The 19054-nt window shown below is 34.5% G+C and overlaps 1 protein-coding gene across 1 annotated transcript in view; it reads right to left on the bottom strand.

Annotated features, from left to right (window-relative positions):
• tkv (serine/threonine receptor kinase thickveins) overlaps nt 1-19054 on the bottom strand; it is a 207463-nt gene that overhangs the window by 81927 nt on the left and 106482 nt on the right. Inside the window, exon 2 of the mRNA XM_036366900.2 lies at nt 9507-9572. Coding sequence (XP_036222793.1) covers nt 9507-9572 — 66 coding nt within the window. The remainder of the gene's footprint in view (nt 1-9506; nt 9573-19054) is intronic.

Below are 19054 nucleotides of genomic sequence, written 5' to 3'. Positions count from 1 at the left end.
CATTTTTATAGTCGCTACTGTGTGCTAGTAAGTGCTCAACGTCAATACGGCGACTGGGTCGCTCAGTCATTTAACGTTTTAAACGCGCTTGGAACATCAGTTTTGTGGGCTTAGTGGCTTGAGTTGATCGCTCGTTTAGCCAGTACTTGTCGCTTGTTGTTAAATCCGCCTCCAGGCAGTTGAACTGTCATTTATTTATGGAAACCCCATATCAACCGTTAATTTCTCATAATTTTTTTTAATGTGTTTAATAGGTGGGTGCTAACCAAGTTATTAACTAACTTTCGCCTCCATCGAGTAGATAAGTGTGCAGCACAAGGGCTTTAGGAATTTCTGTATAATTTGAATTTGGTGTCAGAATAACAACAATGACAATATATTCATTTAACAAAGTGCTATTCTATTAAATTAATACTTATATAATACTTCATTTCGAATACATACGGACGTGAAACAATGTACGAGATATTTCACAGAATGTCGACTCTACATATCTCGGCTGGATTAGTACTAAAACTGTAAAAAATCATTCTTCATGACTACAAACATCCGAACAGAAATCTTTTAGATCCTTCGGTCATATCATATTTACCTCGCGAAGGTATTCCGTTAGAGTTTTAAAATTATATAAGGTTTTATAAAAAAGAAATTCCATATTTGTACAGTAAATTGAAGGGTTATTTAACATAGTTGGAAACACCCGATTTAAATAGATCAAACATGAACCATTTTGTTTGATTCTTGAAGGTAATTTCATAATGCCAATCGCATAGAAACCTATTTTCACAAACTTCATTTGCCGTAGACAGAAACAGGTAGAAACACCTCATACTATAAGGTGAGTTTATAAGAATATTCAAACCAAGCTCGCGGCTGATGGCGATTGTACATCGATATGTTGAACCTGGCATTCTCCTTATGGAACATAATTACTCTCCGATTGGCCTTAGCTGGTCGCTTCGAACGATCCTATTGTTGACAGTACATTGTCGAATTAAGAGTTTGGACGATGGAGAGCACCTCATAGTAGACGATTTACTGCCAATCCCATCAAACAAAATCTTCCTGACCGTCCATACTGGCTTGACTAGCGATTGCCCTAGCTCACCCCGATTTGACTACGACCGTTTACGCTTGATGTTCTCCCACTTCTTATCACAAGTAACTTTGTGCAACAGTCTCTCAAAACGTATTCTGGATGTATACAGGAAGTATCAAACTTCTGTAACAGTATTTATCCTTCCATAGCTATAAATCTCAACGAATTATTTCCTAAGTAGAAATGCAGTTATGGATGTCCAAATAATATGTGGAATTTCCTTCTTCCTTTTGTGGTCTACCATTGGACAAGAAATTCTTGCCTTTTGAATGATAAATCTCTGCCTCTCTCTCGAATAATAGATGGTCCGCCGGCCCCTAAAGAGAGACCAGAAATTTCGCCCAATCCTTACTGCCGAAATTTTAAGAGGTTAGTGAGGGGGACTCGTATTAGCAAATCATACGTGATTTCTTCGCTGTTCGAGATCAAAGTTGTATAGCCTTAGTTTTAACATCTTCAGCCATCAGGAGAACTATGTTACGTGATATTGAAATTGATCGTATTGAACGTTTTTGACTGACCTAGTACGTACCGTTGATAAAATGGTTTCATTCTTGCTGCAAATAACGTGTCTGAAAGCTAAATTAACATTACCTCTAATAAGCCACACCACATTTTTATGCCAAGCATCCATCAATTGATTTCATGGTACTGTCCAAATTTGGTACCATAGAAGATTTAATGACGTCAAAAAAAGTTAAAACAAAGTTAAATCGTATTTTATGACTTGTGAAGAAAGCGTATATAATTAACGCATGGATTTCTTCTGCCATAAAGAAGTTAAAAAGGAATAAATATAAATCATGAAAGGTTTTTTTGTTTTCTTTCGCCACTTTTTCGACAAAATGCTAATTACCGTAGATTTGGTGCTAAATGTTTGAAGACCACGAAAGACACAAAACTTCGTGAAGAACTAAAACAAAAACAAACAGCGGGGCCAAACTAATTTAGAGGTGATAACTTCAAAAACAAAGCCTGTCAGAAATTAATAATAAATGTTAGTAAAACAAAGCAAAGAAAAATCGGAGGAAATAAAGGAACATACAAGTACATATGTGGATGCCAGCAAAAATTATAAATGAGAAAAAGTTGGTGTTTAAACATTTTTCAAAGGGTGTTAATTAATAGCCTTCACCTTAACTGCGCACAATGTGCGCACAACAAATGAGCGCTGCCCTACTGTTACAGCCACAGCCACAACTACAACACTGAGTGCGACTGCGCCAAAGCTGCAAAACGAACGCGCGGTCACGCATTACAGCGCGCTGTCATTTGCGTTGTTGCTCCAAGGCGTGATGATTGCACTCGCGTATGTGTGCTGAGCGCAACGAATGCCGCGTCGGTCGAGCGTTCGGCCAGTTGGACGCGTTGCATTCCGCAGCGGGGCAGAAATTCGCCCGTTGACCCACGTAATCACGATCACTGAATGACTGACGCAGCGCTTGCTCAACTTAACAGTATCGAGTGCGTTTATGTGTGGGTAAGAAGAATGCATTCAATACAGTTATTTATCTCTTTTGTTCACACCTCGGCACAAAAGGTGAAAATACGTGCATAATTGCATTTCACATTTGGAAGTCGCCGCAACGGTTGTCCATCGCGTGCAACGCATAACCAACCTACGGAAGACGGTGTTTGTGTTTGGACTCAGCAGCTGGACCGCCAACTGTTGTTTGGCGGCGGTCGCTGGTATGAAAGATGGGCGCTCAGCGTTTGAACTCGATTAACTCAGGTTTATTTTTTCCGCTGTTTACTTTCTTCTTTTGTCGAATATAGTATTATCAGGCTAAGTGTGAACTTTACACTTTTTTTTATAGGGAACAGGTAAGGTGGAAGTGGGAAGTTACGAAATGTTAAAAGGAGCCGTTATTTGTGTTTAATTAAGACAATACAACGTTATTTGCATGCATAGAAAATAGTTATATAATATATTATGACGAAAGCGGCAAACAGAAGTGATGATCTTGGAAAAAGTTTCAAAAAATTAATAAACTTTGCGACACTTCAGAAATAACTGGTAAAAAAGTTAACCAAACTCCTTTTCTCTTGCGGAAAGTAAAGCAAACCTGACAATTACATCGCTATCAACAAAAAAAACTTATCAAATAATTTTGTCTTTTGTATGTATGGTAGGAGCATCCACCAGTAGCGTAATTGTTCACTAATATTATATATCAAATTCGACTCGGCAGTGTTAGAACCCGAATTATGAACATCACCGCAATGATCCGAATTATATGTTAGAATACGTAATGTATATAACCTCCAGATTCTGTTGACATACGCATTTCATCGCAGTCTTACAGGAAATTGAAGTAAATAAAATAGATTGGAAATGTTGTGTATTGTTACCGGTAGTCCTAAATAAGAGACTGTTTGGTCATGTTTTAATACTTTATAAGCCATGGACGGCATTTGAATCAGTCTGTTCCGGTAGGGAGGTATGAGGAATGGCTCAAGTTACCTCGAAAATCTATAATGATCCTTGCGTAACTTAGTTCTAGATACTGTAGCAGGTGAGGTAAAATAATTACAACGATAATATTAACATTGTAGAAACCCAGCTGATTCAACATTTTTTGAGAGTTGTCATGTTTTACGATTAACTCTGAAATGTAGGTTAGATTTAAAAAGCAAGTTTTTGCTAAATATAAGTGATAATTAGTTAATAGGTTTATCGGGTCTTAGTTCATAATATAAGTAGGTAACTGATCTAAACCATGTTTCGTAGGGAAGAAAATATACAGTTTTTACTCATAATAACATAAAGTTGTTTTTTTTTACATCATAATGTACCAATGACGTATACATTAATAACTCATTTGGTATTCCTAACGCTTAATTTGACAGGAGAACACGAAAACAATGGTTAAATTATAGGAGGGAGAATAGTAATCGATACCTCCGTTAATTACTACTAAATCTAAAGTCATATAATAACCATTTTTTTATTATACATAGGTTAAAAAGATTTAAGGAAAAACTGTAAAGTTACTTCGAAACGGTTAGTTGTTCAGGTCGATATCGAAAAGTCGGCAAAGAAAACTTGCTAATATGACGTCAAAGGAATAGATGATGGCATCAAAGCTCCTACTTATCGATATTTTTCTAAGAAAAAATATTATACGTAATTATGTACATGGCATTATTTTTTACATATTTAAATTTTTACATACCTTTGTACATATTCAGTCATTTACATACCCAACCGCTATAATTTAAATATCATTAGCCCACGTTGACACATTTTACCGTCACTTTAAGGCATAAAGCGTAAAGTATAAAGGTCAAAATCAAGAAAGAAATATAGGTAGGAAAAATTACAACAATATTAAATAATAACACAAAAAAAACTATATAGGAATACATAATAGCTGTTTACATAGATAAGTATCGGGTTTTTCAATAGGGATGATATGATTTCGTTTCAGTAATTTTTAATATGTCATGATCTGTAATTTTTTTTCATTGTATTCAGTAATGTTTACAATTTCATCATGGAAAGATATATAATCGTTCATCTGTGCTCGCTATTCGTGCGGTAAATAAACAAAACTGTCGATTCTGGTGCGAAGAAAATCCACAAATTATTCATGAACAACCATTACATTCACCTAAATTGACAGTTTGGCCGCAATCGTTTTTGGTCTGGTGGAATCATCGGTCCGTACTTCTTTCGAAATAAAGCTGGTGACACCGTTACTGTCAATGGAGAGCGGTATAGATCGATGGTAACCAACTTTTTATGACCGCAATCGGAAGAAGTTGATCTTGACAATATCTGGTTCCAACAAGACGGAGCTACGTGCCACCCAGTACGTGCAACAACCGAATTATTGCTAGGAAAATTTGGAGATTCGATAATTTCAAGAAATCGTGACATTCAATGGCTTTCAAGAAGTTGTGATTTAACATTTTTAGCGACTACTTTTTGTCAAGTTATTTGAAGTCATTGGTCCTTACTTGTAGTAATAAACCAGACTCTCTTCAAGCTTTAGAAGTTAATAGTGAGCATGAACACGACTTGATTAAGTGGAAAATGTACTACAAAATTCGGTTTATCGAGTTCGTTCCTGCAAAAGAATCACTTTTATTGGAAACCCCTTTATGTATGCAAAAAGGTCTTAGCGATCCGCCATACGATTGAGAAAAACTATACATGTAAATCTTAAAATATATAAATTTTACCGCCAGAATTGAACAATTTTGAATGACAACAACAAATTGTTTTTTTTTTTTTGACATCTTTACCTGTTTTGTAAACCTTTTTTGTGCGCTCTCAAACTTTGACATATAATTCTAATCCTTTTTTTTTTTTTTTGGTTTATAAGTATAGCTTCGGTGTTCTTTAATTCTTTTCAATTCTCTTCTACTGTCTACCATGACATTGATTTAAATGCAACAACACTTCAGATGACATTTTTCGGTGTTTATGTGATGCCTACATACTTTTTGGATTTTCTTTATGCGGTCCAACTTCAGTTTAGCTAACAATTTCTGCTTGTTGTTGCCGTCTTTTCATTTCGACCAAATCATTTCATTTAATTCGGTAGACACAAAAATATTGGTATGTCATTGTCAATTATATATGTATTTATGTAAGTATGTATGCATATATAAATTGCGTCTGAGGTCGCATGCTTTGCATTTTCTTTGATTCGGGAGACATAGACCTTACATTTATACATAAATGATATATTGTACATACATACATATCTTATTCTTTATAAAATATCTTTCTTTTCTATAGCTATTGCACCACACATCTGCTTGTATGCTGCTGAACCTTTTTATCGGCCTTTTGTTCTATTGACTGACTTGTTGTTGTGCACCCAAAATTGCTCGGCTGCTTTGCTTAAAAACACAGTGTTGCATTGCGACTCGCATAAAATGACCTGTCACTGCATTGTTGGTTGTCACTTGTACTCGTAGTATCTGAGCGTGTGTGATTTGTGTTTCTTTATAGAAAATTCTCTTAGACCTTTTATGTAGGGTGCAGCACTCATGCTTCTCGGAATACACACCAAATCAAATACTTGAAGAATAACTACAATACAACTAATTCTCTATAGGCATTAAGAAAACTATATGCATACATACATTCAAAGGCTATATAAAATTGATTTTTTTTATGTATTGTGTACTTTTTTTTTATAGATTTTTGAAATTTTGTATGGTCTTCTAAATAAATATAATTTTTTTTTTGCTTTTATTGTAGCGTTCTACAATTCTTAATTGCTCTTCGGTTCGATGGAGTTCGAGTTTCTTATGGATTTTGAAATCACGGCTGCAATTTTGTCTTAGTTTCCTCGAGACTTAACTGCGTCTTCCAAACTGGTGTGTCTGTTATGTTTGTATGCACTATGTGTTACAAATCCATTGTAATTATGTCTAATGGGAACTGCCAGAATGTCTGGCGTGTCTGTTTGACTTGGCGGGATACCCTTTGAAAGCAAACAAAACTACTCACATGCACACACACATAGACAGATAGATATGTATGCCTGTCTCTTGTACTTCACAGTCTTCATTTCCATAGAAATACTAAAGTCAAATTGCATTAGAGCAAAAATGCATGGAAACTTGAATACAAGTATTTACAATTAAAATATATACTCATATGTATATATGCATGTACATAAGTCCATATGTGTATAAACAATTTCACGCTCTGCTGCGCTTCGAGGCGTGGGTGTGTAGCATTTACAGTAACATTTCACACAAAGACGAGAAGACTTAAAAAATCAAAGAAAGAACAAACTATTTTAAATGACTCTGAAGGAAACTTCTTCTCTACATGGTAGCAATGAGAGTCACTCCTTTCGCCAGCATGCGAAAGAGTGTCGCATGTGCGAAAATATACTGTTATTGTAGTGTTAGAATCAATTTGGAAAAATTGTCCAAGAAACAAAGAAATTCTGCTTAAAACGTTAGAAGGCTCTACAATTTGTCATCGATTGTAACCTGATTCCAAAAATACTTCACTGTTTCTTAAAACAAAGTACAGATCCTACGGAAGTAAACATAAGAGAAGTTTTGTATTTCGAATCCTAATCGTCAAACTTCCTTATCATTCAAAAGTTTCAAATTCCTCATTCATCGGTACTCATCACCCCTATTAAAGTATAGACCCTTTCTAAAAGAGTTAGAAAGTCCAATATGTTCATCTATTTCTCAACACCCTATATACTCTGAACAATATTATCAACTGTTGTTCGCTATAACCCGGGAGTTTGTCCCCAATCACTATCGAGTCTACGTTACCGAAACGGACCTGAAGTCAAAGGACTGCTACCTAAGTAGTGTAGGCGAAAACTAATTGCCAAATGTTCAATTAATACTAATACAGTTAAATCGGACACCTAATCGAATCAAATAGGGATGGATTCTTTACTAAGTGTTGATATTTTTGGTGTCTCCTGTTCTGAGACTTTCGATACTAATTTCTTATTCAAAAAGTTTGCTTGATGGCCTCAGCGGTTATTTGTGGGCTCTATCATTTGCCGGCCCAGAGTTCAATCCCTATTTCGAATAACATGAAAAAGTCGAAAATCTCTCAGCAGACAATGCTAAACCTCTAAGTGTATATCTACTTGTACTATGGAAAAACTTCAATAAAATCTACCCCTTAGAATCCGCACATGTAGGTCCTCGTCAAAAGAAGCTCAGATCTAACAGAGGCACAGTTTATATTCCCTAATCAAGGTTATTTGATAATCACATGTCTTTTTCATTCAATTCAGATTCTACTAAATCTTCAGCTATCTAAGTACACATACGTAAAAAATTCCAGCTTGATCACAAAAATAGAAACAATATGCCTGATTACGTGGATGGTTTCAACATCGGTTAGACGAATACCGACGTTATCAAAATCAGGTCACTATTGCTGACTCAAGAAATTATTTGGCAAATAGTCAATATGTCACAAATGCTGTCAAATTATGCATTACCGCTATGTCGCTTTGTTTAGATATTCAAAAAATGAAGGCTAACGAATGTTCTAACTGATAAAAAAAAATTAAAGCTTTGCATTCCATTCTTAGCTCGTAAGTCTGGTGAAGGCTGATAAATGAAGAATTTACTACGCAGTTTTCGGACGTTCTCGAATTTGGTTCAACTGAAAATAAATTTTACGTTTAAATATCTAAATGTATCGTTTAAAAATGTAATCGATCCTAATCATGCCACATAAGTTCAACCTATAAAAAAATATAGAATTGATAAAAATGATGTCATGTCAGCTTTAGGAACTTTGGAAAGGTATATTAACTCCCATATATAATATGTATGTATATATCTACATATATATCAATAATACAAGAACTAATAAAGTAGTGAGTACAAGTCTATAAGTTTCAATAGTGATTTTTAGCGTTAAATATGGAGAAAAAATTCGATGACACAGGTTGACATTCTAAAGGGATTTTCTAGTGGCAAAGCACATTAAGTGAGCTATCTGACACATAAGACTGAAAAATATCACAGTCTATTTTTATATTATGTAGTTCACTAAGTAATTTCGTTTGATTACAACAGCTTAACCACTTTACCACTATATACTTATTTGAACAGCTGATATAGTAAGGCATGTTTGTAAAAAATTTTCTTACATTTTTTGGCATAGGGTTTGTTTGGTGCCCTTTCCACGATGGAGGAAGGAGCAGTATTTTCGGCATATTTTACTGTTTTACCAACAAAAGGGTAAAATGCAGTTCAAGACAGGCGAAAATTATGTGATGTGTAAGATGTGTTGACCGAACGACAAGGCCAAATTTGGTTTGCAAAATTGCGTTTCGGCAATTTCGATCATGAGAATGCACCACGTCCTGAAAGCCCTCTTGAAGTTGATGTGTACAAAATAAAGTCGTTGGTCCATACAATTTGTCTAACGCCACCGTTTTACGTTACACAATAAAAAAATCGTGTTTGAATCACACAAAAAAAAAAACAAAAAGAAATTACTTTGTGAATGACCCAATATTTTAGTAAGTCAATAAAATTTGAATAAAATTAAATTTGTTAAAATACAAAAAATATTATTTCATTATTAATTATATTATTTAGAGTTATGAGAGTAAAAATGGTAAAGCAATAAGTAGTCTGATATATATCATTTAATTTCTGAATTATTTTCACGTTTTAGGATGAACCATTATAATAAATAAATGAAATTGATTGAGCGTCTATGAAAATTCTGTCACGTTGCAAGAAAAGCAAAAAAAAATTTGCTTTCCACGCCTGCCGACCAACTTAAAGCAACGTTTTTTTTAGAAAGTTCGTTGTAATGAAGTGAATAGTTTCGTTCACTTTGCACTCAAAATTATGAACCACAAAAAATATTGATGTTACTAATCTTAAATGGCTCACTCTAAAAGCTAATAAAACTGAAAATTGCCAGACTTACCATTAATTGCCTTTTCCTCAACTTTCGAAACATCACCTGTCATCTCAGTGGCCGTTACTAGTTTACCTGCAAACATAAAGAACTTTTAGCAAAGTACAAATAAAATAGCAAAACAAAACGGCGCAAATAACTGTATGAAAACAATGTAAGAAAGTGGGAAGCGATATTTCAATAAGCGGATTAAAAAGGTAATCAAAAACAACTTAAAAACGATATGTACATAAATAAATATTTAGGCTGGCGCCAGACAAATATTACTTAAAGGCAGACACATATGTATGTAAAACAAAAATATTATTGTATGTATGGACATATGCATATATATATTTATATAACATACATATAAATGTATAGATATAGATATAAAAATAAACTCTTAACATTTTTAACAAAATATAGCTAAGTAATGAAAACGCACGAGTGGAGCTTAAAGCTTCATCAGTGTTTCTTCTTTGAGCGAAGATACTGAATAATGAAAACTACTATGTAATTATTGTTTAAGTATATTACATTATAATTAAGTGTGTAGTAACAAGAAATCCATTATTTTTGCAAAAAATTGAAGGTTCTATTTAGCAAAGTAAGAATACACCGATTTGGGTAAATATGCACCGTTTTGTTTGATAATTTGTTGCAATTTTAAAAGAAATTCCATAATACCACTCTCTTAGAAACTCTCGACCCTATTGACAAAGAAAACTAAGACGGTAAATTTTCATCACCAGCAAAATCATTTACCTTAGACAGGAACAGGTAGTAATCAATTGGTACCAGGTACGGAATACAAGGTTGATGCATGGGAACCTCCCAACTAAGCTTTCGTAGCTTCTGCGAATCACTATGGATCTTTGTAGCCTAGCGTGGTCCTGATGGAACACAATTTCTCTCCTAATGCTTTCTTCTGACGGTACAATTGTTGATAGTGCAGACTCGAATTAAAGGTTTGGCCGTAGGCGAGCAGACAATTTCCAGCCAATCCCAACAAATACAAGGCAAAACCTTTCTGGTCGTAAATTTTCGGTTGGTCTCGTTTTACTTCGGCTTAGCGCGATTCGACCACGATAGTTTTCACTTAACGTTGTCGTAGTGATCCAACTTTCAGCACCAGAAACCAACCCCCTCAGAAATAGATCGCTTTTGTTGCGATTCCAGAGCGATTCAAAGGTGGAAATTTGATGTATGAAATTTTTTACGTTATCTTTTTGTATCCAGCTTTACTTAAATGGTTGCTGGGCAATCGAAACAGTACCTATATGATAGGTGGACTTATCGCTTTCCATTTATTTTTTTTATCAATTTTTCCAACAAATAACCTAATTCTAACATTAAAATTATCGAAACGGAATCAAAATTTGCGTAATGGACCGTTGCAGTATAAGGAATTATTCACATTTTCTGCCACCTGGTTTGCCTTTATCGAAGAAAAACTATAAAATATGGAGTATTTTTTCTTTGCTGATGGCCATTTTTGTCAGCACACTTTTAAGTGCAGAATGTAAGGCGAGTGACTGCGAGAAGGTAAATCAGCCCTGTGCATTTGAATTTACTTTTATGGTTATGCTACAATTTATACATCCCAGTACCCTACTATTATAAAATTAATTGAACTGGACATACTGTCATATTGCCATGTACCAATACACATGGCTACTCATAATAACGTCGTAATCAATTAGCGATACATATATTTTACATTGCTCATTGAAGTATGTGATCATTTTTTTTAATAAACATCTATTAATAATCAAAATGAATATGCTTGTAAGTGAATAAATTGAAAGGTCACCATAAATACCTAGGAATTGTAAATGACTTAGAATGAATTGCTTGTTATTTGAGATGAAATACAACCCTGCTGGGAAGGCAATATATTGCAGTGTTGAACGTTCACATAGTATAAGTAAAATAAAGTATGTCGGAAATATGAGCTCACACGACCAAAATCTAATTGGATATATTAAGACGAATGAAGTGTTTTAGGACTTGGATTAATAAGCCGAACAATAAGAAATAATATATAAAAGTTTCCTCTAAACAAAAATCCCTACAGCAGATAACATTACTTTTCTGATCCTTAACGTCTATGGGGCTACACGAAATTAACGCTTTTAATGAAGCACCCGAATACTTTTTTATCATATCATGCTATTTTGAAGAATTAAACGGTTGAGTCTTTACACATGTCGTCGATTTTATCGAACTGATATGAGTACTACCTCTGCAACAGCCCTTGAAAGCATTCTTAGTCATCTAAAATACTGATTGCATCCCAGAAAACTTGGAACAATGCACCGCGGAGCCTACTCCTGACGGTGCCTTTCTTGTACTCATACTTGGAAGCGATATGTGGACGATGCGACACAGCTGGAGAAGAAGTACAGTGAGCTTTTTACGGATGGCTCGAAGTTTAAGGAAAAGGTGCGAAGGAGTGTCTTCTGTACTTCTTCAGCTCGCAACAAATTCCAGGTTTAGGCTACTAAGTCACTGGAGTGTCTTTCAAGCGGAGGTGTCTACCAATAAGGTAACAGTATATAGATATGGTACTCCGCAGTGCAGCTGCCTTCACTCCGATTGCGAAACCGTAATATTGATCTTGAGTTCGTTGATAATGCGCTCAAGATTAGTCAAGGAGTGTTTGACCTTTTTATCAGTAACTTCACGTTTCTTTGCTATCCGACTGGTGCGAATGCCAGGTCACAGCACAATCACTGGAAACTACAAAGCCCGTGAGCTAGCTAGAGTGGGCACCTTTATGCCAATTTCATCAAATTGGAAACGTGGGCTTAGTAGGCGCTGGTCAACAACCAAAACTTTTGCGACTGCAAGATCTTTCTGCCTAAAGGAAAAGGCAACAGGTCGTATGAAATACTTGATCTTAGCGAGGTTCATCCCGCCGCTATGGTCGGGGATCTGACTGCGTTACCTTTGGTTTGAGGATCAGCACTACGACTGTATGAAACGGTCTGGTAATCCATATTTAAGAGTTTCGGGAACCATAAAGGACCAGTGTTCATATCCGGATAAGTGAGATTTACCTATGGTGCGAGAATCAGCTATACAACCTTATCTAACCCAAATTTGTTAGACATCTAGGCACAAGCTTAACGCCACTATGAGTACGGCAAAACTCGGTCTCGATTCTCAATAAGACTAATAATTACAACTTCTTTATAGATGGAAAAGACAATACTATATAGAAGAGATCATTAAAATCAATGACTACAACCCAGTCTTTCAACTCGAGATCGTGATTATAAAAGACGGCGCCAATTGCCATAGGTAATCCATGAGTTTTCTCGAGGACAGTACAGTATGCCCGTATGAAGTCTCACTGCGTAAGAATATATAGAAGAGCAATCAATAGACCGGCTCTTGGGTAAAATTCAGTGCACTTCATTTGGGTCCCCGCTTATCTAGGTATGAACGGCAAGGACTTCTCAGATACTTACATTACATACAGCGAAACTCAGTGTTATCGTAGGTATCCTTATAGGACAATTACTTCTGAGAACTCATCTCCAGAAACTAGGTAAATTAGAATAGACAGAAATGCAGAAGAAAAAATTCGTGTTCTGACGGTGATAAAGCGAGGTTAGATCATTTTCTCTACAGGGAAATAAGTTGTGAATTTGATATTTGCTCGAAGCAATATCATCATCTGATCATTATTACAATATAAATTATCAACAAGGTCTTATGAAGTATATACATACTTATGTATGATTGGTAGTAATGGTAATAGTATTTGAAGTGCTGCTGCAAAATAATAAACAAATAATAAGAAATCAAATTGTATTAAGTGCTTTCTCAACAAGGCAAACGACGCGACAAGCAGTTTAATAAAAATTGTAAATAAAAAAGAGCAGAAGAAGAAGAAAGATGTACGATCAACAGAGGATCACTACGATGAGTGTTTTAGAATGGAAAAGCTTTGTTAGACTTAAAAGTAAACTTACAAGCTTAATATATGTATGTTTATATACATATCTATATATTATATATACAAGTCTATGCAGTATTTTCAAAGGCTTCATTTTTTCAACTATTTTTTAAGCGTTTTACTCGACATGTACGTGTATGCGTTTGTATGCACTTTTATATATACATATGTGTGTGGCGCCTGGTTCTTAACTTTATGTAAAAGCACTTGGTGCTTGTTGGCTGGCGCCAATCTCATGTCAATTAATAATTAGTTCAGTAATTACGGTTCATTTAATTTACGACAAGACGCCAGGGGAAATTTGATATGCGAACATATCACTTTGCTGACATACGAAACATGCGCTCGCTCGGTATACTCAAACACTTTGCACACTAACACAACAACAACAAACGAACGTGTAAATATGCAGATCGCTTTGTGAGCGCACTGGCGGCGTTTATCGAAATTTTCAACTGACGAAAGATTGGCAGTCATGAGGGACACTTAAAATACTTAAAAAACTAGGCGAGCAAGTGAGTTGTTTTGTTGAAAATTTTTCTTTTTTGTTTTTGCTTCTATTTATTTACTGATTGTGCATTTTTTTTTTTAATATTTTTCCAATAATCGATAGTAAATTTTGGTATCAAAACTAAAAGTGCAAAAACTTTTTTATATACTTCACAAGTAAATAGGCAATTCTAAAGAACTATTAAATGTTGATGGATGTGTTCTGCTTCCTTTTTATATATTTTTTGGAGTTGAAAGCTTTGGCATTGTTCTCGAAATGCCTCGAGTACTTTGTCGCAGCGAAAATTAGGTGATTACTTAAGCTTTCAAACAGACATGTACAATTCCTAGAAGCAAATCTGTAATAAATTTAAAAAATAATGTATTAGCACTGTTTTGGTATGGTCTGCAATATAAAAACTGCTAAATTTAAAATAATAATCGTAAGAAAGCACATTTATTTTTTATTTCACAGATTAGGGCGGTTTTATTTTTATAGATCTTAGATAGAAATATACACAAATTATCAGATCTACATAGTTCAAATATACCTCTAAACGTCTCCAGTTTTATCGACATATGCATAATCTCTTTGACCGACTCTTGTAAGCCTAAATTTCTGCAAGTCTCATTTCTCGAAATTTTGACATTTTATTTTAAGCGAATCTGTCGTTAGGTTCAGTAATACTTAAGTTTAAGAGTTCGATAAATTTGGAGAAAAAATTAAGCTAAATTATTTTTAGATTTCGATATTTTCAATTATCGATCGAAGTTTGTACACTTGCTTTATGGGGTTACATACAGTTAGACGAGTTTTTCTCAAAATGGAGTTTTCAAATCAAATACACGTGCTTCTCAAATATATATTTTAGTAATTAATCGAAGATTTTTTCTTTCCGATAAACATTTTTTTTTTGTCAAAAAATTTTATTTTGCTTATTCCTTCGATTAATTACTAGATCTAACATTACTTTAACGAAATCTGTTTGGTTTTTAATTTCTGATGATCCAGTTCCGAGATATAGTGGTCCCCGCAAAACGTCTTTTTTAGAGGAGCTCCTGGAGATCAGATGTAGCGCTTTTCCAAGTAAATATTTTTACTAGTACTAAGTCTTAAAATATAGTTAAAATATACCATTATATGTGTATGTATGTAATTTTTGAATCAATAAATTTCTGGAAATTCACTTTTTTTCGGCCTTTTAACTGTTTATGACCCCTTATACCATACACTTTCCGCTTTTTTGAACCTATTTCATGTTTCAAACTCAAGTTTTATCGATAGTTCTTTATTTCACCTTTGATCGTATGATCTTTGAGAGTTCGACATTTTTCGATGAAAAAATGTTTAACTAAATTATTTTTAGAATTTGATATTTTCAATTATCGATCGCAGTTTGTCAATTGATATGTACATATTATAATTTCCATGTTTGGTTACGAATTATTTGTTCTTTATTTTTTATACTCCAGTTTTATACTCCAGTTCATAAGTCGAATAATAATTAATTTTGGATTCCGATATTTTTAATTATCGATCGGTATTTGAACACTTGCTTCGTATATACTTTTTGTGTCCTGCACCGTATTTGTTCTACATTTAGAGAATAAAGTTTATCGATAGATTTTTATTATTACCTTTGATTGATTATTACATATTTATCTCTGTTATCGATATACTGTTTTTTGTGAATTTGTCGTTTAGGTTAATAATAAATACATTTTTCTATAATTATTTTTATTCCGATATTTTTCGATAAAATACTAAACTAAATAAATTTAAATTGTTTACCAATTCGATATGAATAAAATCAGATTTTAACCATGTCAACTTCCCATACAATCCTTCAGGTGTGAAATAAACTTTTCTCAACTTGATAGATGTTTGTGTTTTTGTAGCGAAATATAAGGATTCAAGCAGATCTGTATATAAACATTTTTTTTTTTACTTGACAATATATCTTAACGAAATTTCGTTTAGATTATTATTCAAGACAATGCTAGAATATCTGAATTCAGATCGGATGACTATAACATATAGCTGCCATACAAACTGAACGATCTGAATTAAGTTATTATAAGGAAAACTTTTCTAGCAGACAAGATAGCTTCACGAAATTTTGTTTGGATTATTATCGAAGGCAATGCTAGAATATCTGAAGAAACTTTTCAGATAATAGCATATACCTGCCACACAAACCGACCGATCAAAATCAGGTGTTTGTATGGAAACTTTTTTATTTGTGAAGAGTATTTTAGCTTCGGTGCAACCGAAGTAAACGTTTCTTCTTGCTATGATGTAAGCTTAGCATCTCATTTTTACACTGAACAGCATAGATTCAATTACTTCACATCTTTCTAGAAGCGGCATGTGGGGTATGATCCTACGCTATTCCGTGACTAATCGAATTTAAAATCATATTAAAAAGAAAAAAAATTCACATTTAAATATAATTACTTCCCTCTCTTACTAGATTATTGGCAAACTTCCGCTCCTAAATAAAAATCACGAACGAAAATGTTTAGAGTTTTGCCTTCCCACAAACATATAACAACAATAAATAACACCTTTATAAGAAAAATTATATACATATGTATGCACATGTGTGTATGTGTATCTACATGTGTTTATAATCAAATTTGCATGCATCGATTATTAATCGCTTATTCCAGGTAGTCATAATTTAAGTTACCTTCTACACTCCAAACTCCTGCGGCTATACCCACACTGCAGTGACCTCACACGCCTCTTTGGAGCGCTCGCTGTCTTGCCACTTGGCGAGTGACCACTGCCTGATACCCAAGTATATATGTACGTTAAGTAAGAATGGTCGTACAATAAATTGTTGTAGTTTGTGGTTCTGCGGCCAAATTTATTTTTGCCTTCACTCCTCCTATTCCTTTTTGGGTAAAATTGTTTTGTTTACGTTTTATTTTGAACATTTACCTTTGTGCGCAATTCTTTGACAGCAAAAATATTATTTGTGTCTCATAAATTTTCATTTCACACCTGAGTAGCATTTAATAATGATTCCTATTAATTTTGTTCACACAGATGTAAAATAATGAAAAAAAACTACAATAAAGCCAAATTGAGAAAAACGAAAGGCAGCGAGCGGCATGACGTTGACAGCAACACATTTAGGCGTAAAAAACGATTTACCGCCATTCAGCGGCATTATCATCATCACTGACCATCAGCGGTTGCGGAGGATTTGTCGACAAAGGTGAGGAAGTGAGACTGAGTGTCGATTTTTCGCCATGTAGTAACATATCGCAGACTTGTGGAACGAGTTCTCCTTTCGATGCTGGTAGCCAGTAAAATCTCCTTTTTTGGAAATCATAAAATAGTGCCAGCTGCTTGGTAGCTCTCGGCTTTACTAGCTGCCATGCGTAATTATATCCATATTTCCTGCTTAATTGTGCATTTATTAGTGTCCCCTTGATGGGTATGAACTAAATTTCTTCATACGGTTATATGTATATATTATAATATTCACATATTAAAAAGTTAATTCTTTCAATAAATACTGACAGCTCAGACCTGAAAACGCTTGGATTCTATCATTCTTCATAATAGCCCGCTGTAGAATTCACAAATTAAACTAGATGAGATATGTTAATCTCTTCACTGAACGAGAAGAATTGATGGCGACGAAAACTTAAGAAAATTATATTTCTAGTTAGACTAGCAGACCGACAAGTCAACGTCAACGTCGGCTTCGCGGAACCCAGGTTTATAGTAACTGTTAACACTTATAATGAGAATGAATGGGTGTCGAAACACAAAATTTACTGGTTCAGAGATTGAAATATCGACAATACATATTTTTACCTTTGAATTACGCAATGAGGTCTCACAAGTTTATTTTCGAAAAAAATATTTTTCTTAAGCAAGAAATGAGTTAGAGTTTTACGGATTATGCGAAGTTTCAGATGCGAGCGGCAAGTTAGCTCAAATAATATTAATATATGTATAGGAAGAGCTCAAATAATATTAATATATGTATAGGAAGAGGGGGTCCACAAATATTTCTTGAGCACAAAACCTTGAGATATTATATTTGCAGCTTAAACACAGGGGAAATATTGAGTTACATTTTCTCGACTCTCTCGAATTCTTTAAGATAAGATTAAGAGTCTGAAGATCTTAAGACTCAGCATAGTATTTATGCTTCAGATGTGTTTTATCAGGAAATTAAATTTAAAAAAAATGATTTTTCGGCTTGACAGGGATTAATAAGGTATCAGACACAGGAGTCGAGAGACATCAATAGGTGGTACTGCATTTACAAATATTCTTTTCGTGGCCTAAAAGTTAGCTAAGCTAATTTGGCCGTGGTGACGTAGAATACGTGAGCCGTTGCATTGTTTTAGCCTTTGCCGCAAGGAGCTGTAATAAATATAATTCGACTTAAAATCGGCAAAGCATCGCTAGAGTCCTTTGAGTTCTCCTTTTGTCCTTCTTCAAATAGTCCATGTAGATCACACATTTTGAATCCCAGACAAAGGTGGCTATCATCTTTTCGGCTGAAAGGACAGTTTTCGCCTCTTGTTTTGGCCTCTCATGTGTAGAAGTAAATTCTTTTATCGACGACGGTCACGAAACGACAGAGATCTTCTCATTGCCACCTCTACGGTTTTTTTTTCTACCCAGTAAATATTGCTACTGTTCGGCGAGTATAGACCAGCATCCGGTAGTTTATTATGCGATGACAATGTTGCGCAATTCTCGCACTTTATTAGTGGGTGGTCAGAAAGTGTGCATCCAAGCAACTGCTCTCCACCACAAAACCAGTCGCTGGCTGAAGTAATTTTAGTTTCAGGTTACAAAAGAAAACCACTGATTGTGTTTTTCCCCCACACAAATTTAAATTACAACACCAAAGAGCAATAAAAAAGTGGGAGGCAACAGAGAACAAAAACAAAATACCGTGTGTGGGTTTCTGCTTTGCGGTTTTAGCAGTGAAGTGACTTGATTTCCACATTTAATTAATATAAATTAAAAAATAAACCAAGCAGTATTCTCCCCACACATGCTTATAAAGATGAGTGTGTGTTTCTTCGTAAGTGCGTTGATGAATGAAGTCGACGTAACCGCAGGTAACGTAGAGCTCGA

Source organism: Bactrocera oleae, chromosome 3 (genome assembly GCF_042242935.1).
Source record: "Bactrocera oleae isolate idBacOlea1 chromosome 3, idBacOlea1, whole genome shotgun sequence".
NCBI lineage: Eukaryota > Metazoa > Arthropoda > Insecta > Diptera > Tephritidae > Bactrocera > Bactrocera oleae.
Note: the sequence above shows the minus strand (reverse complement) of the source record. Positions and strands in the feature narration are given on the sequence as shown.